The sequence below is a fragment of the Pogonomyrmex barbatus genome, unplaced genomic scaffold (genome assembly GCF_055798465.1).
Source record: "Pogonomyrmex barbatus isolate J1 unplaced genomic scaffold, ASM5579846v1 scaffold15, whole genome shotgun sequence".
Lineage (NCBI taxonomy): Eukaryota > Metazoa > Arthropoda > Insecta > Hymenoptera > Formicidae > Pogonomyrmex > Pogonomyrmex barbatus.
Window position 1 is genome coordinate 747,001 of NW_028297111.1, and position 25,978 is coordinate 772,978.

At 37.6% G+C, this 25,978-nt stretch overlaps 1 protein-coding gene across 9 annotated transcripts in view; it reads right to left on the minus strand.

Moving 5' to 3' along the window:
• dlg1 (MAGUK family member discs large 1) overlaps window positions 1–25,978 on the minus strand; it is a 281,985-nt gene that overhangs the window by 58,351 nt on the left and 197,656 nt on the right. For 8 of the 9 annotated variants that reach the window (XM_089073511.1, XM_089073507.1, XM_089073510.1 and 5 more), the window contains 3 exons: window positions 23,252–23,464; window positions 20,324–20,486; window positions 17,609–17,747 (listed from right to left, as the gene is read on the minus strand). In XM_089073511.1, the coding sequence (XP_088929637.1) occupies window positions 17,609–17,747; window positions 20,324–20,486; window positions 23,252–23,464 (515 nt within the window). The remainder of the gene's footprint in view (window positions 1–17,608; window positions 17,748–20,323; window positions 20,487–23,251; window positions 23,465–25,978) is intronic. The other variant, XM_089073506.1, reaches the window with a different exon arrangement.

Below are 25,978 nucleotides of genomic sequence, written 5' to 3' on the forward strand. Positions count from 1 at the left end.
AAATCAGGACTAACATTTTTAAGACGACCGGTATTCTTGCTTACGAGAATATTTGTCTTGGTTTCAAATTCATTTTTTATATGCACATCTACCATACACATTTTTTTTATATAAATATAAAATAAAGCCTAAGTGTTATTATATATATATATATATATATATATATATATATATATATATATGAAAATGTTACGTAAAAAATAAGTGACGTGAAATAAAATATAGATTTACGTGATGTTTCCGCCTTTTTAAAGTCATAAATAAGTTGGAAGCTGCGGTCTGCGGTTTTATATCGAAGATACATCGCGCGGCGCGGCACCTCGCTCGCTCACCGAAATCGGATTAAATCACATTATTGTCGATGCGATTTATTTTTAGCGACAATGTCGTGCACAGGCGGAACAGGCAGGCAGCCAGGTACGCGCCGTTGCGCCGCATCGTCCGATTCCGCCGCCGATTGTATCGCGCGACGGAGCGGCGCACAACTCGCGTGCATTCACAATGCAACACGCACGGTGGCGCGGATGCCGGTTTGCTGGAAAATATACTGCGACCGGACGAGCGGAACGTGCGCGGAAGGCACGAAAGAGGCAAGCGCAGCGGGGTCGTGAAAACTGTCGATGCGGAACGACGACACGTCGGCGCAAGGCAAATAATTGCCTCGCTCGCGATCGCTATCGACTTGCGCGACGGATCTCCTCTTTTTTCCCAAATTATTCGGAATTATTTCAGAAACTCGCAACGAAATTTCCGAATTACCGAGAGTCGAGAGTGATTAAAGTGAGTGACTTCTGACCTGATGAAATATAAATTAGAAACGCATCGAAAACGGCATTGCTCGCAAAAATATATTAGCAGCGATGAATTAATTTTCTTTGGCAAAACTCGCACAACAGACACAACGGACACTGCACTGTCGATTATTATCGCAAGTAGTTGAATTTGTCGCAGCGAGAAGCAACGATCGATCGCTGGCCAATCGATCGCGAATTACCCACATACCTCGTGATGTTGCATTACACGCGTCGTGTTCGTCGCAACGCGTCGTCAACGTCTTTGATAATAAGATCGAGCGCTTTTCACAGACCAAAGGACCGTCTTCCGATTCTGTACGCCAGGCTGCGACACCACGTGATACGGTAATCATCTTCTCGTACGTTGTCACGCGCACGTGTAGCGACGACAATGTGGTAGTTATTTCTCATTCGCTAGTCACCGGCGACACGCTGCAGCCAGGAGATATACATCCTTATGCTTCACCCACGACTCTCACGAGAGAAAGGAAAGAGAGAGAGAGAGAGAGAGAGAGAGAGAGAGAGATTTACGATCGTTATCACGATAACTCACTTTGCATCAACTGCACAAAGAGGTAAGCTAAACGACCCGTCCAGCTTCCTCTCACCGCAATACAGTTGACTGTTTTATGACCCGCTCGCACGACAAATCACGACAAAGGAAGACGCGCGGAAGACACGCACGGATAACACGTCGGACGCACAGCGTAGGAACGTATCGTGAAAAGTGTCGAGGAGATCTCGAGGCCGAAGGAGAAGACCCTTCCTTTCTAACCACGTCGACTACGCCGCCGTTTTCTGACTCACGATTCTGACACGATAGCGTGACCGAGGAAGAGGGGAAGGGGGAGAGGGGCGAGATTACGAATGCAACGCGCGCGGAAGATACGACGTTCGTCTTCATCGACGATCGTCCGTCTCCCTTTCCAGAGATCCCGTGACCGGTTATTGCATTTCCGGCCGAATGCCGCTTCGGCAGCCGAGATTTTACAACGGGAATTTAGCTTGATAAGAGAAGGAGAGAAACGACATCGTCAAAAATTTTGATGATGACATGACAAGGTACGTGGCATATTTTCTACCTTCTACCTCCATAGAAATTTTCTGCTTTCTGTGATCAATATACGGAAACCGTTTTTATTAGGGAATTAAAAAATTTGTTGAAAATTAGAAATGTTTTCAAAAACAATAGTAAATAATTAAAGAAATTGTTATTTTAAATACAATTTTAATTTTTATAGGGAAAAAATGCCAAATGCGATTATCGATTGTCTAAATGATACTTTTATTAATATTTTATATTATTAATTAATACTTGAAACGTTTAAATAAAATATAAAATAAAAAAGAAATAAATAATATAGATATTAAGTTTAATAAATTACATTGTGCTTCATGTGTTTCACGTGTTAATAACATTTTCAGAAAAACCAGATACAACTGTTAATAATGTAATCGTACAATTTTATTCTAAATATTTTTATATTTTTATAAAAGAGGTTTTATTGTAAAATAATTTATATTCATTGTGTGTGTGTGTGTGTGTGTGTGTGTGTGTGTGTGTGTGTGTGTGTGTGTGTGTGTGTGTTATTATAAGAATTATTAATTATTATAACTATTTGTAATAATTAATAATAACGATTATTATTTATAACTATTAATGATTATTATAAAGATTAAATATTTTGATATTTTTATGAAATTTTATAATATATATTTTTTCGTAAATCCTATACAAAATTTTCCAAGATTTTAATGTTCCAGATTTTAATTTTTCAAATTTCAATATTATTAAAACAAATAATTGATAATAAAACTAATAACTGATATAAATAAAAATGTCAACTGCAAAAATAAATTAAATCCAGCATTATTTCGATGTCCTTATTATTATTCATTAATCAATAAATATTTAATTCTTTTTTTCGACAAATTATTAATAAAATAAATATTAATTAATAATTGCTTTCATTAATTTTATATTTTTAATTATTTTCATTCATGCATTCAATACTTTGAAAGGAGGTACGATTTATCGATATTTTACCTATTATATCTCCTGCAGTTGTATAAAAGCTTATAACAAATCAATTTGCGATTGATAAATTTTACATAAATATATAATAATAGATATCTAAAATATCAAGTTACTATTTTCACCGTTTATTTACGTAGAAATTAAAATTAAATGGGAACTATAATAAAAAATAGCTTAAATAGTACACATTTAAGAGCACTCTTCCTCACTTATACTCTATCATTATTTTTAGAAAAATGAGAAAACAATCAGATCATGAATAAAAAAAAAACTATAATAATAACAACGTTACAAAGAAAATAATAAATCTCTATTACAGATGACAAAATTAATAATATCAACCGGTCTGTAAAAATCTCACTCAAGCTCGGCTCAAATTCATCGAGCACGCGACTCGTGACATCGACGTCAGTTCCATCATTTTATCGTATTTTCGTTACTTTCGCGGTATCGCGGGAGAAAAATTTGTGCGGGTTAACGCTGGTCTCGCAATTAAGAGAGGATCGTTTTTCGACGTGCGCGACAGTCGCACACAAGATTGAAGACTTTTCACCGCCGTCTCCGTTACGATGTAACGGTATCGCGATACCCCGGTGTGTACTGTCGGCCACTGTACTATTATAAACATGTACGTATGCATATACGTGTGTGTATCGATAGCGACAGGATGTCGGTAACCGCAAATGACGGCGACGACGAGGACGACAACAGCGAGACGCGATTTCTAACACGAGTCGCAAAGCACGGCAAAGCACGTATAATATGGCATTCCGACACGTCTCTTGAGAACCGCCTAACGAAGGCACGTACCTTGTTGATTTCCCTCTACGGTTGCAGTGTTGTTACTTTTACATTTACACACACACACACACACACACACACACACACACACACACACACACACACACACACACACACACACACACACACACACAAAACATATATATAAATTATGATCTTTCTACAAAAATTTTAATTTCAACTTTATTTCTCAATTTATATACAACTTTTATATATATATATATATATATATATATATATATATATATATATAAGGGATATCTTGAAATAGGTATCATTATCGAAAAGAAGATGGCAGAAATAAAGTTGAGAAATAAAGTTGAAATTAAAATTTTTGTAGAAAGATCATAATTTATATATATATATAAAACATTTTTCTACACAAAAATTAATCTGTAATTCAACAAGAAAGTTCATACAATATTTTTTCTTTCATTTATTATATTATACTGAAAATTTTATATTACTGTTTGCATCTTCTTATGTTGTAAAATACAGCTCGATTTCTCATTATTTGACTGGAATTTCCTTTCGCATCGCGTTGAAATGTAAAAATTTATGCCATTCACACCGTGAATACGTGATTTCATCGAGTGAGTCATTAGTGGATATTCGAAATGTCAGTCTTCGTTAATGACGATTTGACGTACTCTCGTTCTATCATTGAATTACGATACTATCGATTTTCAATTAACTGACCAAGATAGTTTCACTAATTGCTACCCAATTAAACAACGCTTATTTTTTTTACTATTCTGAAATTTGAATTTGAAAAATTTTAATTATAATTTAATTCGATTTTCAATATATTTATCTCAGTTTAAAAATTATATATTACCAACATATATATATATATATATATATATCATTAGTTATGTTTCAATTGTCTCTGTAACCTCTTGCCTGACACATCGTTAATAGTAACACGGATTTACAATGAATCAGCAAATGAATGAGTCATTCGTATGTTATTAGTAAGCTTAATAGGAATCATTCGTCACAATATTAATTCAATAAATATGGCGTCTATATTTGAACATTTATATACTTAATAAAATATTTTATGTAACTTATGTACCATTTACAAATGTTCAGCGTTCAGATTTCAACGAACGAGTTTAACACTTAAAGCTTGAATGATCGAAAGCACACAAGGTTAAAGTCGAAAAAAAATGGGCAAAGGAAGAAAAAAATAACATTGCTCGTTTGATTGGAATTCTTACTTAGAGAAAGGTCATGGAGAATTTGCCATCTCATGGGGAAACCATAGATAAAACACAATAGGCAGAGATCTCGGGAAGGCGATCTCCGCGCGATAACGCGGTCCAAGAGAGGAAACGTAACGAAGACGTACGGCGTGTAAGATAGTCGGCGCAAAGCTCATTGTTCGTCACTGGAGCACCTCGCCTATCGCGCGGCATCGCGCGTCCCAGAAACGTCCCAGAAACGTCCCAGAAGCGTCCCAGAAGCGCTCCCCGATCTCCGTATGCACTTGGTGACACAGTTCGGCACAATGGCGCGCGCATTAATCGCATAACTGGCGGCGTGGTTGCGCAACCGTCCTTCCCACAATTGTTACCCGCGAATTCAACGTGGCACGCGGCAGTGGAGCGCAATACACACGACGCGAAACGCTCTGAACGTTACGATCTGCCGTCTTGCCGATCGATCCGCTCCCGCTTACAATTTCATTCTCTCGCGCGACGTCAATGATTTATACCCCCGCGCGCGAGAATTATATGACGAGATTTCATTCGAGAATCATGACGTTTCGTCGCATTACGTAAATTTGCAACGTTATGGCGATTGATACGCCCCGTGCAATCAATATCGTGCTCATCATTGTGCTCCGCGGTAATTCCGCGTCGCAAAATCCGCCAGAGGGGATTTCTATTCGCTAAAGAGAAATCGAGCAGGTAGGCCGGCTCTGTCACGCCTTATTCGTATTTACTGGAATAGGTTTCGCAATAATCACAATAATTTCCGACGTGAATAAAATTAAAAAAAAAATAAATAAATATTTACCAATTAAGGCTCGGCTCTCTCTCCGCGGCCGTATTCTTTCCGCAGTCGCATCGCGAGAGAACTGAGCCTTGATAATTGATAATAAATCGTAAAAAAAAAAAAAAATGGTATAAAATATACGCAATCAATTGTGTGTGTATGTGTGTGATTTATCTCAAAATTGCTCAAAATATTGAATTCCGTAGAGCAAGTTCCGTAGAGCAATTTAATCGTCCTTATTCAACATTCGTGAATCGACAAATCAAAGTTGAAACGATTCAAGAGCATTGCAAACGCTCAAGTGGAACCCTGGTTTACCTCAAACTTGGATTTTGTAGATCTTGTAAAGCGTCGTTATATAGTTTTCATTTATTGATTCGCCCATCAATCTACTGTCCATCGCCGTTTAACGGCCGGACCAACAACGACGATACACGCCCGGGGGGAGATTCATCATCCATGGGTAAACTTCACCGACACTTACGTCCCGCTCAAACGGAGCTTTGCTACGTCCCCGCAATCACCGCAAGACTGACAAATCCGCACTTTGGAGTTTGCCGAGTCGATTAATTCGCCAACATACCGAGTTGTCGCCAACAACTAACAACAGATATTATTCAACGACTGGTAACTGGATCACCGAGCATTCGGCAAATCTCGGCGAGTGCCTCCCGGTGAGTTTCGAGAACCGACGAAGGATACGTACACGGTACGTATAAGGGAGGAGGGTAGGGGGGAGGGGGGGAAGAGGTAAGCAGGATAGGCCTGTCGGAAGTCGACTGTCGCTTCCACAACGGACACCGAAAACGTCGCAAACTTGCCTAATGAACGTACAAGGTTCGTCGGCCAGGAGAGAGCGACTCGAGAGGCAGCGTTGGCTTAACACGCGCCTTCGGGTGGAATCCAGTCGCCAGATTTCGCCAACTTGGTTTCCGGCAGTGTCCTCCCGGTGGTGTGGCTCAAAAGGATCTTTTGAGCACCGCGAGCAAACTCGCCTAACGCGATTCCGCGCTCACCACATGGACGTATGCTGCAATTTCTTGCCGAGAGGACGTGTGCTGCCGCTGGATATCAGAGACTTTGCGTGACGGCACATCTCTCGGTAAACGTTGGATGTCGCGACGAAGGAGCCCGTGAATAGCGATATAAAATTTAAATGGAAAGCAACACCAGTGTTGTTTGACAAGTTTTCGAGTCTAACAATGAAACGCTGATATTTTGGGGAAAAATCTTAAATTTTTTTTTTAAATATTTTTTTACACGTGTCTAGAGCTCGAGAACTTAACATACTGTGATTTTTCGTTCAACTTTTAAATTGTTCCCTTTAAATTTTAAAAAGTATTGATAAAAAATTCTCTGAATGTAACAACAGTGAGGAAGAAGTAAGAGCGGAAATTTATAGCGGATGGAAAAACTAGAAAAATTTTTACTTCTCGACCTCAAATTTGCGGTAGAGAAGTCGAGCTTGACTTCACTTCACGTGTCTTCGGGATGGGATCGATGTAAAAAAAAAAATGATTCGGTCGTAACGATTCGATCCCGATGCCCTCTGAAGGACCATCATCGATCACCTTTCTTGAAGCGACCTCAAAGAGCAAGGGTCAAAATCATCTCACCTCGGTTGCGACAGCGGGACGCTTTTGATTAATTCGCAACGTCCACACATCGCGACGGAAAGATGGCCATTAATAACGCCGACCACTTGTTTTCTCTCAAAGCTTCCGCGGCGTGTATAGGCGCGACTACACCGCGGTGTGTGTGTGTGTGTGTGTGTGTGTGTGAGTGCGCGCGCGCGCGCGCGCGCATCCCGGGAAAAGGATGGTGGACTTCCGGATTAGTCGCACGCCTCGTCGGAAGATTTAATTGCGAGCTTTCCGCGAAACTGACAGCCTCTCATCCAGCCGGGGAGGAGGCGCAAAAAGAACACGTCGAAATAATATGACAGAATACCAGTCCCGGGGAAGATCAACGCCTCTCGGTGGGGTTAAGAGGCGGGTGATGTGGAAAGACGTTATGATAGGCGGAACGAAAAGATAAATGAACTAATTTTTGTTCTCATGGAGCTTGATAGCTCGATGGTGAAAGAACTCGAGAGGGAGATAAAGTAGAAAGGTGTAATAAATGACATTGGAAATCTAAAATTTTGGGGGAAATTTGAATAATGTACTCTGCATATAATTGCCATCATATTGTACGTGGGTTAATTATAACTGATTATCCACATTGTGGATCTTTATTTATTCCCGCGTATTAATCACGTAATTCTACAGTTTTATATATAGAATCGTACGAATTGATAATAATCATTCCTCAGTATTTAATATTCTCGGATTAATATACCTATAATTCAAATAATAATTTGTTTTAACAAATTGAGTTTGAAATACAAACTTCCTGTGTATAATTGTTGATCCCTTAACCATCTAATTTTATACATTATAATTTTATATGTTCCTACCCTTTTCCCGGAAATATAATTTTTAAGGATATATAATTTAATTAAATTATTTACAGTATATTTACTTTATTATTTATATTACATTTATACCCTTAAAAGTATAATTTATTGAAATATTTGATTATATTCTATACAACAAATTATGCAAATACTAGAAAATAATACAAATTTCCCTAATTATCATGTAACAATGATAAAAAAAAAAGATAAAAAAATTCAATCGCGTCAAAGACTCGTTATCGTTATCGAAAGTTACGTATATCGTGCGAAAGGAAGGAAAATGATTCGTGAGTCGGGATTCTCTTGAAAACAAAATTTCCAAGATAAACGCGAAATAAATTGGATCTCCCCGTTGCCTCATCAGAATTTCGACGGCAAGTATCGAAGAAGGGGTTGCGCAGGGAGCGGCTTTCGGATTCGGGTGCAAGTTTAATTGATTCCCGGAATTTTGTCTGGTTTTTAGCCTCGCCGACGACACGTTTCATTTTACTTCCGAAACCGACCCGTCTGAATCCTCCGTCTCTCCGTCATTCCGTCATTCCGTCTTTGACGGATATCGAGCTTTACGATCGACTTTGCTGCGGGCGACGGACGTCGAATTCGCCCGCGGAAACTTTCGTGGAAAGTGCCTTGCATATCACGTGAAATTAATGCTGCAAAATTTCCGTGACGCACCACCGACAGCGTGGATCTGAGCTGGAAAATTTTCAATCCCGAAGCCTCCGCCGCGGAGGAATCTGCATTTCCTCGCGATACACGCTTTTTCGATCTCCCGCAAAGCGTCAATATCGTCCCGTAGCCAGAAGGACGCTCTTCTCCTCTCCTATTTCCAACACAACTTCCGGCTGGTTAATGAAGTATCCGAGCTGCTCTCAGTGCCAGCTAATCCGCCGCTCAGATAATCCGCCAACTCTGATTCCACCAACGAGCTTTACGCACGCCATAAAAATTAGAAAGCTTGTTGTTGGAAAGCTTTTCCACGTGAACATACTACTCTAAAAAAAAAAAATTTCATTCTGTTGATTTTCCATCATGCGGATAAAATTTAATTAGCCGACAATAATTACAGCTGGCAGTCGCCATTATTCGATAAGAATAATTCTTGTAAACTTGGTGGAATTGTCACCAGATTTGAAAAGCTAAGGAAAAAAAAAAAAAAAAAATTATCAAAAAAGATTGTCTTTATAACGTCGTCGTCTATCACATCGGATAATTTAGTAAACTCTTTCATATTGTATTGCTTTAATTCCGAGCCCGCCGAAAAGTTTCAACAAAGTTTTCAAGATCAAATCTTCCTCTCTCTTCGAGACCAATCGTAATTTAATATTTTCCAACGACAAATTTTATCATTTACCCTAGTTTATTTATTTCTAATAAAAAAAAAAAAAAAAAAAAAAAGTAAATGAAAAATACCACTGTCTTACGTTTTGTCATCGTTTCTTCGCTTCTCAGAAAATTTCTCTTTTCACCTAACGGCTGGCGGATGGAATTCACACACCGCAGGTTAAGTGAAATCTCAGCTCCGCCCCCCTCCCCCTCCTGTAACGAGTGCGAAACGAGAGAGCAGGGACCAATATCGCGCTGACTCGACACCCGCGTTGATATTGGTGATACGCGAGACATCTCAGCTCGGCCCGCGAAAACGAACGTCGCTAAACGACGGTCGACCGCGGCCGAGAGATATCCTCTCTTCTCTTTCTCTCAACGAGAGGCATCCGGCGGCGGCGTCGCGACGTCGTCGGGACAGCTGAGCCAGCGATATCACATCCACCACCGGAAGGACTTATCGGTCCGTGGACCATTCCCGATGAGAGTCCGTACAGACGTTCGCCGGATTACAAGTCCATTTCCGCACAGGCACTTCCGGCCGTCAAATCGTTAGCCGCGGGAAAGGATCGTTTCAGCGAATCTCGCGAAAGATCGCGAGAGAGACCGCGTCGCCCTTCGATCGATTACGAGTATCGGTCCTTCGACATCGATGCTTCGACTTTCTCCCTACGATTGTAAAACTGGCGGCTAGATTGATAAATTGCGATTCATTTTTTTTTTTTTTTTTTTCTAAACGTGAATCTTTCTTTCTGTACTTTTCATTCTTTTATATTTAAATTCTAGATAAAAAAAAAATGTATCTTCAACTGCGAATGTCAACGGATCAATAGATATAAATTATTTCCAATATAATGCAACATTCTTGAAATTAGTATTCTCTGTACAGAGTGTTTCAAAAATGGAGGTCAATCGCTCGAGAGGTAATTAAAGATCCAAAAACAAGAAAAAAAAATTGATGTGAATCAAAAATGCGTTTTTTGCTTTCTTTGTTTTCGAATTTTTTCAAAATTAAAAGTAGAGATGACCTTTATGAATTTTATAATATAATTAAAGTCAAATAAAAATTGCAGATTGCTTTGGCTACTCAGGATGCATAATTAGGATTCTGATCTCTGTCAAGGAGTGTTAAATAAGTTATAGCTTCACGTGATACATTTTGTGTAGTGTTAAAGTAGCCCGCAATTTTTATTTGACTTTAATTGTGTTATAAAACTCAAAAAATCATCTTTCTTCAATCTTGACAACAAAATTCGAAAACAAGGCAATTTCACATTTCAACGTAAAACTCGCTAACAATTCGAAAACAACGCATTTTTGGACTTATATTCATACTTCAACTTTCTTTCTTGTTCCTCATTCATCTCCGGAGTGATTAACCTCGAAAAACACCGACGATTAGGACCAAGAGCTATATTTTCAATGTATTATGTGAGAAATATTATAAATTGAGTGTCAAAACGATTGAAAATATTTGCCACTTGTAGACCCTATGAATGTGAACAATATCATGACTTGTGCAGTTCAAGTTTCACTTTTGCTCAATAGGTCTGCGTGTATTTGTTTACGCGAGCTCTTTGCGACGATGGAAAATTTACAACGGAATATATACACGAAATATGAAGAATAGGTTTATTTCCGTAACGGCGATAAGCCGAGGCAGAGGCAGAGACATTTCTTTTCTGCTCGGAGCGTTTAATTTCAAGAAACGTTTGCCGTTTCTAAATTTCTACATATTAAACATGTGTCGCAATGCCGCGTTTCCTAGACAACGACCCTCCAGAGATCGTGCCGCAAATAAACGATACATTATACAGAACGGCCCGGAATTGGGTCGCGGACTGTAAATTAAACAAACTGTGCAAATGCACCCGTTACGGCGGTAGCAAGCGCATATTTCGTTGCAGATGGCACGGTTCAAAGGCTCATACCACAGCGTGCATTGTGCGTGCTATGCCAACGGATTTATTTTAGTTACACAATGGAAAACGGTCTACCACAAGAAAGGATTAAATAAATTTCAACCTACTTGTTGATTTAACTATCCCATCAACTTCACTTCGGAAAAATTCATTTCTGTTGTCACACGCATTAAAACTAAAGTGACGTAACATATATTGTAGAATTTTATACAAATAATTCAAAAAAAAAAATAAGCAATAATACGTACGCATTTTTCTTTCATTTTTCTTATTGTATCTAAAATATCTAAATAAATTTCAATCTAACGTTGATTTAACTGTCGCATTAATTTCCCTGCGAAAAGACATTTTTTTGTCATTATATAATACATATTAAAAGTAAAATAACATAATACGCGGAATTTTATAAAAATAATTCAAGAAGATAGACGATAATACGTACATATTTTTCTTTATTTTATCGTAATAATATCTAAATAACGATTAAATAATAAAAAAATAAATAATAAATTTCAATCTAACGTGGATTTACCTGTCGCATTAATTTTACTGCAAAAAGACATCTTTGTCGTATGTATTAAAACTAAAATATATGTAGAATTTTATAAAAATAATTAAAGAAAATAAACGATAATAAGTATTATATATTTTTCTTTCATTTTATTTTAATAATATTTATAGTTGAATGACGAAAGAATAAACGAAAGAGAAACGAGTTGATTTATTATTAATATTTGAGTGAATCTTGTGAATCGAACAGAATAATATAAAAAAAGAGAATACGAATAACTGTCATTAAACGAAAGAGCTAGTTTTGCCAGCTAGAAACTGGAAGTATTTCGGCCATTTTTCGGGAACACGCGCAGGTAACTATGCCAAAAAAAAAGTATGACGCGAGACAATCCACAGGAACCCAGGAAATTCTGCGAACAATGCAACAATTCTCGGTGTCGCATCCGAGGGCGAAAAGGGGAAGAGGAAAAAGAAAAAAAATTCAAGGGACTCTTCCCCGGGAAGCTCGTGAAAAATTCCTGGTTAGCACAGCCACCCCCTACTAGATAATATGGGATCATCTCGCGCCAGAGGATCTATTATTCTTTGATGCAAAAGCACCACTGCCGCCAGAAATTGTTTTCGGCACAAGAGCATTCCTAATCCTCGCTTTAATTCACATGTTTTCGACTTTCGATGAATAATATCGTCACATGCATTGGCAAAGCGCAAAATTTGAAAGAATCCGACGAAATGTAAACCTGCGTTCACAAAGTCAAAAGAGAGAAATGAAGAATATTTGATATGAAAAAAATGTAGAGATAGATATATATATATATATATAAAAATCGGAAAAGATGTAAAAAAATAAAAAAGGAAAATTAACTTAGAAATAATGACACTGATAATATAAATTATTAAATAATTAAAATATGATAAAATATGATATACATATATATATATCAAGATAAAAGAATTCAAGAAGTAAAAAATATACAAAGACCAAAGATTAAAAATCAAACATTGTCTTCTGTATATTTAATGTTATTAGCAATAAAAAGTTATTTTTGGATTAAAAAGGCATACATAATTCATAAAGTCGTTGCACTCGCACAGTCGGCATTTTCAGTTAAACGCGAGATTGTCAAGTTGACTGAAATTTTTCATGACATTCCGCTCACCTGGGACGCTATTGTCCATGGGAGTTCAACAAATTTCCTAGCTCTGGACCGGACATCTCCGGCCAGGATGTCCGACGGGATAAGAGCAGCAAAAGAAATTAAATTTACCCCGTCACGAGGGCACGAGGGTGCGGCACAATGAACCGGATGAAAGAATTCTGAATGTTGACCATCAAAAGCTACAAAGGAACAAAGGCGCTCGTGATAAGAGTCGCAACACGTCGCATACTCGGGACGTGTCGCAAAATAAAATAGAAATGATGTGATAATTCCGATTCACGTAGCGGCGAAATCTTACTCTCTACGTTTAAAACTTGTACGAGTTTGGCAAGATCGAAAAATCGAATAACACGTTAAGATAACACGGGCGCGATAAATCGAATCGTCAGTTATTTATTCGGATCACAAAATTTACAACGACAACTTTTTTTCAATGTCAATTTTCTGCCGTTTCAAAATAATCTCGATATTAAATCGCCGAGTTGCGTTAAATAGCGCGATAAATTTTCGCCAAGACGAGAAGATAAACGGCATCGCGACGGTCGGTCGGATTTCTGTGGTATTTGGCGAGGATGCGGCGGGGACGCATTCGGATCGATGCGGCGAGGATGCCGCATCATCCGTAAGCGAGATTGGTCGGATCCGGTGGCTCGTTCGTGACCCGGGCCAGCTGCGACCTTGGCCCGCATTTCGAGAGGAGATGCAGCTGCGCGGTGCGGGCGCTACCATCCGAATGTGTCCACCGAGCGCGGGCATGCATACGTGATTGCAGATTACCACCGGGGAACAAAATTGCGCTAATCAACTGGCATCCAAAATGGCATCGAGAGCCATAATCGAGAAAATATTCAAAAAAAAAAAAAAAAAACCAAGCGAATCGCCGATGATGAATCACCTAAATCGCCAGAACTCGAGACCATTTTCCAGGAACCAGGCGATCACGAAAGTACAGACTAAAATTCTAGACTCTTAGGTAAATTACGATCGAGGCTTTTATAATGTATGTAACACAATTTGAGATGTGGTACACTCTCGAACACGCTTGAGTAATTAAAAACGCGCACTTGTGGACCTGTCGCGAAGTACGGAGCGGCGCGCGATCAAAAAAAGTGCATCTGCATTTTTTTGTAGCGTATTCCGGCGCGGCATTGACGAGACGTGTTTGGCGAACCGTGCGAATGAAAAAGCGAGCAAGGAATTTACCCAGGGAGAACTTTTCGAATAACCGTAACGCATACACGTCAAAACGAAGCCGCGGAAAACAAAGACGAGTCCGCCAATCAACGCCCGGGATTGTTCCAATCAAACGAGATAAAAATTACAGTCCGCCGAGTGGACGAGCGAACTTTATTTCTTTCGCGATATTTCCCTCTTCGGTGCGCGAATTGTTGCCTTTTTTTTTTTTTTTTTCGTGACGCGAAGCGACATGACAAAATCGCAAAATTTGACCACGTCGAGATGACAGGAGAGAAAAGTCCTCTTTTTAGCGATTGGACATTGATTAAGTTCAATTAAACACGTGAAAAGCGCCTTCCTCTCTCACAATATTTAAGCAATGACGTTAAAGTCATATAACAAAGTGCAGATATAGAAAGTGAAACGCACACGTACGTACAGAGGATGAGGCATTTAAAACAAAACGGTGAAGTATCTCTGTTGTAAATCTAAATAAACGAAAGAACGACAAGAATGAAAATTACTCAGTCTAACAAAAAAAGTATATTGACAGAAAAATTATTATCTCCTTATCTTGTTTATTATTATCTTGGTTCTTGTTTATGAGTTGCTTTCATCAATTTTTCCTTAAACTATATTTTTTCAATATTTATGCTAAACAGGATTTCAAGATACTTATTTATGTATCATTTATTTAAATTTGTAACAAGATATTTAATGCACCAGATTTAAAAAATGTAAAAAAATATTTGTATATATATATATATATATATATATATATATATATATATATATATATGTGTGTGTAACTGCAGCGATCATGTGACATGAGAATCAGCTTCAACATTTAATCAACAAACTATTCCGAAGAAAATAAATGTACTAAACAAAATAAATATACTAAAATATCTTCATATCATAACTTGTACTTTTCTTATCTGACGAGTTATATTTTAATAATTATATATATATATATATATATATATATATATATATATATTCAGACTTGTTAAATAAATAGAACGCAACAGACGCTTCAATCTTTAAAAATCATTACGTCCATTAAAGTCCATTTCTAAATCCTCCTTTATCGATAAAAGTACCTCTAAAAGTGACTTATAAGCCTTCCTTCGGATTGGCTGTGAGCCACTTTTAGAGGCACTATTATCAACAAAGGGGGATACAAGCCTGAAGTATTATCGCGGAATCATTCAATTCGCAGAATCAATTAATCAGCAAACGAGGGAACGAGGGAAAAACGAAAAGCCAGCTGGGGTTTGAATGGATAGTACATTCAGAAAATAGCACGAATGGCACGGCGGGGTCTATATCTGGCAACGGAAAACTGAATAAATGGACAGCGGGCCGGTGGCGCACAGGTGCGCGAAACTTTCGCGGCGGCTGGTCGGCTTAATGAAATATTCCATTCATGGTAATGTTTAACTGTGAAATGACTTCCAGCAGCCCCGGCGCGGATAGCAGTCAAGAGTAGACAATTAGTTTTTCCTTCTCGCGCTACTTCAAAGTCCCTTTCTCTCGAGTCTCCAAGTCAAACTTTCTATGTCACCGGACGAAGATTCCACTCTCATTAGAGAGCGGAACTCTTGAGAGCGGCAAGAACAAGATTAGATTAGATTAGATTTATCACCGTACTTTGTAGAGACTTAGGGACTTCCTAAAATATACAACACAGCGATGTACAGCTGTGTACGTAACTTTTATACGCACAAAATATCCCATTAAACTCTTTAAAAAGAACTTCCCAATGCGATTTAGCTTGATTTTTTTTCTCTCTCTCTCTAAGAAGAAATCATTAATTTTTTTATGATTTGTTCCAATTTCCAATCGCGATTATGTACTTTTATTAAGTCTCGAAATTTATACGCTACGAAATTAAAACGAATTTCTGAAATATACTGTAAAATATTTTTATCTTCTAAGTTTAATTATAAAAAAATATTTTAAAATCACGAGCATCACCTAGCATCATCAATGTCGGTGATGTTTCTATTATAATAAGATTGAGACAAATTTTGTTATTTATATTCATGTTAACTAAAAATGTTAAAAAATTCATTTTTAAAAATATCAAGAAATTTAATTGTTATTATTATTTTTCCGCGTTGCTAATTGGTTTTTTTATTTTGCTCACTTCGTGTTATGGAGGTAATTGTCAGCATAAAAATCGTATATTTTAATAACTTGTATATGTTCATATGTTTATTTAATTATTATCAGATAAAAAGATTACAAGTTGTATGAAAATATTTTATTACATATTTCCTTCGGAATATTTCGCGATTAATTAAATGAGGATGATTCTCATGTCACATGACAGCTGTTCATAACACGACATCTACATAATTGCGACACAAATTGACAGAACTTGAATTTTACATTTAATTGAAGAACATGTAACATCGGAAAGTAAAGAGCGTGCGTTTGTAATGTCTAGTAGTGTTACTGAAATATAAAAACACCAAAGTGTAAAAAGATGAATACATAAACAAGCTCAAGAATTTAAGATATGACCAAGATTTCGCAAAATACATTTCGCGAAAGAGGTTTCGGACATTACTCCAAGCGCTCATTTCACCCTAATCCTCCATTCCTCCCTTTCGTACGATATTCGCGACGACCTTAACCCGAACAGTCCCGGGGTAATGTTCGAGCTTCGTACTGCGCGCAGTAGCATTCGAGAAGGATTAACAACGAACGGACAGGTCAATAGGAGGAGCCGAACCGGCGTGAGTAAGCCTCCAGCAGAGGTACATAATGTGTCCGAACCAATCCCACCCCTCATGGCATAGTCGGGCCAATTCGATAAGCCCTTAATCCATCGGCAATTAGCTCGTGCGCACCAACCCTACCGCAAGCTCTTTACCCTCCACCGATTCGCGTTGTCCGCCGTCTCTATCCCCCGGAAAATCGCCCGTCCGATACAGTTTATCCGTTTCACTCGGTTTACTTTTGAAATTAGTACTGCGTTTTGCACGATTGCACGACGATTGGTCAGTTGGGATAAATCGCCAACGCGGACGTGAGACAAATGGCCCGACACTCTTCGACGTATTTACGTTCTTCGGCTTCGGCAAACTCGCGCCATTGTCAAACAAGAAACAGCGATATAAAACGAGCCGCTTCGTGTAACGCGCGATTAATTCATTAAATGAAATCACGTAGGGAAACGAAGGGATTCTGAGAGAGGGCGAGCTCGAGCTTCGGCTACATCCCGAAAGTATCGGACGTGAAAGTAGCGAACGAGCCTTATTTCACGTTCACGGGAAAGAAATGATGGCGGATACGTCATCTCTTCGTAAAAGGACCGCTGGAAGCTGACCTAAGGCGGCCGAATCAATGGCATGGAATCTCGTAAAAAAATTGTAAGAGAAGAGAGGGAGAGGAAAAAGACTCACCGTGAGACGTCTTCCTGGGAAACTGCTCGTGGTGTCCCGGAACCGTGCAAAGCGAGGGAGGACGCGTGGCGTGATTCTTGCGAGTACGGTAGAGCTGCGGTGTTGTTCTCCATCGCCGATACGGAGCCATTTTGTTTACCTATCCAGGAAAAAAAATCAAAGACGTCATTTATTAATACACGTGCGCGAAAAATCGTCAATCACACAAAGAGAAAAATTAGATTTGAATCAAGAAAAACATTCTCGTATATAAACGAAAATATAATAATAATAATAATAATAATATAAAATTATAAGATATAATACATAAGATATATAAGATTATAATATTAGGATCTTCTTAAAAATTTTAGTCTTGACTATATTGAATTTGTATTAGTGCAAATATCATTTTTTTATTCTGAAAGTTAACTGAAAAAAAATATTCTATATGAAAATTAAAATATTCTTACTTATATATTATACGAAAATATGTAATCTTGATTAATAACTAATTTTTTTCTGAATATATTGTAAAATCTATACACAAAACATTAATCTTAATTTTATTGAATCTATATTGACGCAAATATTACTTTTGCTCAACTCAAAATTAAAAATTTTGTAGATGAATATTATTCGTAACATTCTTATTTATATATAAGAATATATAACCTTGATTTAAGACTAATTTTTTTCTGTGACAAAAACCTCGTCGACGATGTTTTCTATTTCCAATGTTATTTCATTGTATTTAACAAACATCTGATAGTAAATATTTGCCAAGAAATATTACAATTTGTATTATTAATTATTTTGGAACTGCATTCCTTTAAATCGCGTATTTAAGACGTACAACAATTGTAGAAATTAATATACGAAAACAGAAAGTAAATCATAATCATAAATTATAGTACTCACATATTAATAAATCATTAGTTAATTAGTTTTGTTTTTTAATAAAAGTTGAATTAAAAAAAATTCCAATTCTAGGTATAGATCGCTCATCGTTATAATAATTATTAGAGAATTATACAAGATTTCAATGATTTAAAATATACAAAATTCAAATTCGAAAACAAATTCTTGATTATGACATCCTAACATTTTTCGCATGTATATTTTTATTTATTTATTATAATATATTAATATAATAAAATGTTATTAATGTAATAAATCTTTTTTCAATTTTTTATGAATATGTATAATGTAATATTAATGTAACCGCGCGTATTTTATTTACTTTCTGCAAGTATATATATATATATATATATATATATATATATATATATATATATATATGAAAAAACATATGTAGTACATTGAGATAGAAAATAGCAATCTAGAGCGGACTTGTTTATTTGCATCGAGGTGGCTTCTCCGAGGAACTCCCGACTGCGCTTGGAGATTAAAGCAAATATTCGGATAATCCCGCGGGGCACCGATATGCCGTGGCATTAAAGGGGCAATTTGAATTCAGTCGGCATGAAACCGCCGCCGTCGAGCCCGCTTTTTCCCGGCTCACGTCGAGGTTGGGCGAACCGTCACGCTCGTATTGCCCTGTTTTTTCTCGTTTGTAGAAAAATAAATATGGAGATATTACCGCGGGATAAAGATACAGACGCGATATATATATATATATATATATATATATATATATATATATATATATTATAAAACTCAAGCATATCTTTGATATCTTTTCGAAAAACGATCTTTCATTTTTCATAAAAAGAAATCTTGCAATAACAATCGATCTCGTTGCAGCGGTCGACGTATTTTACCAATAGACGCTTGAAATTAATTTTGCCAATTTACAGGAGAGATTAAAGGAACGTTTTGCCACAACATCGACCTTTCCCCGAGACATAGAATTTTAATGTCACACTCTCGAGATCTCCCCGATCGAACGTTTTCGACGCATTCATAGCACACACGCAATAAACGGGAGAGGAAAGTAAGACCGCTCGCGTGCGGTCCGGGGGGTGAGCTTTACGAGCTCGGTTTTACGAGACCGATGAATAAGTTACGACCCGATCGTCAGTAAAAGTCCGGTCGATGGCGGGGACTCGCGGATCAAAAATTCATTTCCGCACCTCTCGACGCACGGAAATCGCTGGGGTTCGTTCGCGTTTATTTCCAGCCAGCCGGGGAATGGTTACCAGGAGAAGCTGGGGGGTTAATTTGAATTTCAACGCGCCGCGTCGCGCAGAAACGGCTTTGAATAATTAATAGGCTACCATAATTATTATTTCGATCAAGATCTCGCGATCAGAAAAGCGGCGGCGAAAAATAGCGGTCACGACGGAGGTGAAAACAACGTTCCTTCCTTACGGAGGGCCGATTATTAAACCCGCGCACGACCCGAAATCCTCAGCCGTTCTTGTCGCGTAAATGTCACGAACGATGAAATAAAGTCACAAGTTTTCACGTTACGATTTTCTTTATTCGGCTGATTGACAGTCAACGAGATTGTATTGTGCACCATCTCTTATACTATATTGTTTAGATTATAAAAATATCAATGAATTAAGAGACATATAAGTATCTTGGAAAAGCATAAACAATGTGAGGCAAAATTTTATTTTTTGAGATGGCGTTTGATGGCGTTCAAAAGATAATTAAATTTGAAGTTTGAATTGAAAACGTTAATCGTTAGTTTCATTGACTTTTTTTTAATAAATTTTCAACTCAGTTAAATAAACAACGTAGAAAATTAGAGAAATGATGACTTACGTGGCTGAGGCGAGAGGGAATTGTCCGTCGCTATCGGTGGAGGGGGCGGGGGGATGATGCCACTTTCCGGCTTGGCAACCAAAAGCACAACGCGATCTTGGGTTGCCTTCAAAGTCGCCACTGCTTCTTCGTGTGTCACGTTCTCCAGATTTTTATCACCCTGCTAAAACCAATATGTGCTCTTCTTTAACCGTGTGTACTTAAGATTAGTATTAGTATTGTTAGTCGACCGACGATTAAGGATAAAAACAGCGAATTGTTGCCAAAGAATTTATTTCTTCTTTGCAAGAAATAAGAAATAGAAGCTGTCATTTGCATATCGTATAAAATTCGTGAAATGTCGCGAACGGAATATTATTTTTATGATTATGACTACATAAAAAAAAAAAAAAAGAATTAATCTTAAATCAGGACTATGTATTCTCATAAGTAAGAATACATGTAATCTTCTTGGGACAAATTTTAGCAAATTTAGAAAAATCAAAGCAAAAATTATATTTATATTATTTATATAGAAGATTTTTAGTCTTAAATAAAAGTAATACTTGCATCAATACAGACCAAGATTAAAATCTTTAAGAAGATTATATAATATTCTTGCTTATGCGTGAAAATATTCGTCTTGATTTGAGACTAATTTTTTTTCCGTGTAGCATTCACATTAATTCCTCGCGTGTTTTGTTCATTCCTCGTGCGGATATTACTACTGTTTGGAAAACGTCCTACTTTTATGTTTTGTTTATCGAGCAACCGTTTAAAAAGAACAGACCATTTCCGAGAAACACAAACTTGGCATAATCGCGCGGCGCACAAACGACTCGATCATGACACGATCCTTCGATAATTGATTTTCCCCATTCAATTTCCCCTGTCAACTGCGGTATCCTTCGTCCCCCCCTCCCCCCTCCCCATCCTTGTTCGCCGCGATCTTCCTTAAGGCCCTGAGAGGTAATCGGTCGTGATTATTATCGAGCTGCCGCGCATTGAGAGACCGGTACGGAGGCTGCAGGACAATGCATCCCAATAGGATCTTAATCCGCTTATGCCAATATGCCCATATCACCTTAAATCCAGCAACAAATAATACCCTAACAATATACCCTAACAAAATTTAATTTTTACACTCGATGCAACAAGCCGAGAAACTGAAATAAATATCGAGCCATTTTCCATTTCGCTTTCTTTATTTTTCACAAATAAATAACTTGATCACGAGCCAAGGCATAATTGCGAAAAATCGTAGCATCTCGCAAAAAAGGATCGTTAATGGATCATATATCCATGTCATAATTCGAAGGAAGAAACGTGTAGTCTCTGGCAAGATTTCACATTTCTAAGCGGTAACTAACGAGTGAGGTTAAATATCGTTTTTCTCTTCTAAAAATCGACGCGAAAATAAGAAAAATAGAAGGAAAGTAGATTAGGGCGGTTTTCTAAAGTAATTGATAGCCTTCCCGTCAGCGATATACAGTTCTGATCAATGACAAGCCTCCGCTAGTCTACGATTTTTCGCTTCGGCGATTTCACCACCTTTAAGGCACTCATCTAGGAGTCGCGCCAAAAAAAAAAAAGCGTCGATTAAAGCCGCCAAACGACTTGATTTATGACTGTCGCCGGAGGGTGAAGTGTGTGCAGAATGCGCGCGTACGACGGAAAGGCGTTTCTCTCTTTCTCTCTTTTATGTCCTAAAAAATGCGTCGAAAAGTTTCCCTCCGCCACATCTTAAGAGTGGCAGTAAGTCGATAGTAAAATCGAAATTCGTTTCGATTCTTCCGCAAAATCATGCGCGCTTCCAAACCTACTCATAATTTATCACAAATGTATTCCCTCTTTATTTTTCAAAGTCTAAATATATATATAAACTAAGCGAAAAAAATCGTTAAAATTAGTTAAGATAAATTATCTTTAATTTTTAACTTGATAAAACTTAAAAGACGGAAAATTTGAAATTACGGTACTATTTGACCTATTAAGAAAAAACACTCGAGGAATTTTTATATCAGAAGTTTAATCGAGTTCTGATTTACTTTCGAGAGAAAGAGAAGCGTTTATTATATTGTTGTAAAATTTTCTTAAAGCGAAAGGAAGAAAGAAGAAAGAAACAGAGAAAGACAAAAAAAGAAAGAGACAGCCTTCCTAATTAAAAATTTAAGATTATATAATTCGAAAGAAAGAAAAAACTCGCACGTGACATTTCCTTTTGGGGAAATGTCAAAAATATTTTTTATAATCTCATAAAACTCATGTCAGGAATTTCTATATTAGCAAATTATAAAATTTGGAAATTTATTAATTGGAAAAAGAGCCAAAGAAGAAGAGAACAAATTGGGACTCAATTAAATTTTCGGCATGTTCGGAAATTTACTTGCAATAAGTTGTTTACGACAGTGTTCGAAACTTTCTTGCCGTCTACGTTTTATTCTCTCGCGTAGCGAAGTAATTATTGATCGTACGGTAATTAGTTTCGGCGCGTGTAAGCCCAAAGTTTTTGGGAGTAATTATAAAACTCGAAATAGTTCTCTTCCTCTTCTCAAGCCACGTTGAATGCCACGATTCGATTTTTTTCACAGCACAGATTTATACGTGCGTTTTTCGAGTGCAAATTTATTCTTCTTCTAAATCTGAAACGATTAACGCTTTTGAACTATATACCCGAAATCAACAGAAAATTTATTTAAATTACTTAAATTAGACGAAACGAATTCAGATTTTGTCAAAAAACGATCTTTATATATTTTTTATATATACTTGAAATATTTTTCGCATCTACATAAAATACGAAATGCCGTGAATGCCATTTATCTATTATAAGATTTTAAAGATTATAGGAACAAAAAAATCCTTTGGCATTAGCGCTCAATTAAATATGTAAAGCTGGCGGAAAATTACAACACAAGCTAAGAGGTAATAACGTATACGTTTGCTTACCAGAGCGTTCCTGACAGCTACCAATTTATCGCCGACAACGAGGCGGCCGTCCACCTGAGCGGCCCCGCCGTCCATGATTTTGGTTACGTAGATTCCATTGTCGCCTGGTATATGTTGGTTGCCGATACCGCCGGCGATGCTGAAGCCCAGGCCCTTGTTCCCCTTGATCAGCTCGATCTCCATCAACTGCGTGTGTCTCCGTCGGCGAACATACTGTAAATCGATGCGCGCGAACATGACGTTAATTGATCTCGGCGTCGGCCGATCGACGACTCAATTCGGACTCGAGTCGAAGAAATTTTAACGCTCGCCGAAATTTTAATTCCTCGCCTTCGTCCGTGCGATTTGATAAAAAGATAAAAAGATACCTCGGCGCCGCTCTCGCTCTCTTTTTCATTCCCGAATGTAACAATGAATCTTCGCGCAATTAAACGCGCCCGGCCGGTGGCTGATCGGGAAGATATATCCTCTTTCAAACTACTCTCTCCGTTTTACCCGGCGAGATTTATAAAGTGAATTTGTTCCCGTTCGGCGCGGATTCTCTCTTAAAGAGACCGTTTAATATCACCGTTAAGGCGGCTCAGTACGTTAATTAAATTCTGCACGGAGAAATACAGAAATATTTTGCGCGATTGATACGTTTCACCGCGTGACGCGAATATTTAAATCATTTATTAAAATCTAAATATCTTTCCCTTTATTATTTTTATCATCGACTTTACACTGTACTGTATAATCCTACTGCAAATAAGAATAATGTAATTTTTTTTACAATTGCATTAGTGTAATAATAATTAAATCAAATTAATCGTTTGATTACATGGCTGCCTCTGAACGAGGGTAATTTAATAATTTAATAAATTGCAACGATCCATATTGTTGGATACTTAAAAAGATTTACGTTTGATGCAGCGATTCGTTTTTAATGTCGAAGTAATTGCGAGTTATCCATAAATCGGAATTGCAAATCGGATTTGCAACGGGCGTATTTCTGTCCTAAAGATGCGTATTTACGCGCAAGCCAGGGATAGCTGTGACTTTATGTCAGAACAGTAATATTCAAGATTCAAGTTCGGTCGTAAACGCTTTTACGTCTTCCTCATCCGTTATTTCCAGTCCGGAGAGTTAATAACGGCGCAAATGCCAATTCGTGTAAACCCTCGAGTACGTCAAAAATCTCCGGCGATCATTAAAGAGGTTGCTACGCTTGAAATAATTCACTGGCTGATGTTGTCCCATTTAAATTTTTAAAAGCTCGAAATGCAATCTTATCACTTGGGAAAACGCTCGATTAAAGCTTAATAGTCGTCTTTCATTTCTGGCGTTAAGCCGCCATCGGCTTTCCCCCCCCCTTCGGAGAGGAAACTACGAACGGCAATCCGCCTGGGAAATTTTTTTTTTTTTTCCAAGGTTGACATTAACGTATATCGGAGAAGCACGTAACGAACGATCCCATCGAAACTTTCCCTCATCCTTTGGCGACTTTGCTACAGGAATCTCGAAAGGCCCGGGTGAGTGATCGTCGCTTCGGGACTTTCCTCGGGCATAAGCTGAAGATATTCGACGCGTCTTTATGACAAATATGGAATCCACGGAGGAGACCGTCAATCCCGCGGAACTTTCTAGAACTCGAAACCGTCGTGCCGTGAAACCGAAAAGATCGCGAGTTCTTCGGCGGAAAAATGGAACGAGGAAAGCTCGAGGTGGCAAAAAAAGGGCCAAGTGGCGAAAAACACAATGCGTAGCGCGCATTGTGTTCTTACAAGTATTTAATTGTTATTAAGATATTAGGATGAAAGTTGAACGTAGCTTTTCATCATCACGTTCTCCGACCCTAAATAAATGATATTAGAAACCGAGAAAGGGTTTAGATTTTTTATTTCTAGAATTTATTTAACAAATTTAAGATCCTTCCCTTTGTCATCAATAACGCATCGATCCGGATATATGTATTTAGTTAACGAGTTTGACGACAGATGCTCGAGCTGCAGCGATATTTTTTCGTATTCGACGAAATGACGAAATTGCAAATATTACGTATAAACAGTGACGATACACTGGTGACGATAACGTGACGGCTGCCTAATATACACTTAATTAAGCACTTTGGCCCGCAACTATTGGCAGGTAGAAATTGAATATGCATGCACGCAGGGTGGGTTTAACATTAGAAAGCATTACGCATTACAGCATTTGCAATTCAATTATTCCCGACACATTCGTCGCACAATTAAATCTGCGCACTTGAGATGTGCATATGATGTGGCATGTGATCATAGTAACAATGTGCTGCCACTGCACGCGCATACGATTCAATTAAATTTGGATTTGAGATTTGCATACGTCAGTTTGCATAGGATACCGTGCACGGTGCCCTTAATGCGTCAGTTAACGTTAATCATTAGTTGAATCTTCCTTCCCGATGTTTTACCTTCGATATTAGAATTTACAATTGGATACCAACTGACATTGCAGTAGCGCGCGAAGAAAGATGTCAGTTTTAAATCAAGACTTGAGAATATTACAACTTTCGTAGAAACATTTTAAAAAATTAAATTAAATATACATATATATGTATATATAATAAATTAAATTTTTCTTGATTCGATTGAATTTGTATTGATGCAAGAATGTTATAACTTTCACACAAAATTTTTAGTCTCGAGTAATTGAGCAAAAGTAACATCTGCATCAATACAAATTCAATCAAATAAAAATTTAATTTCT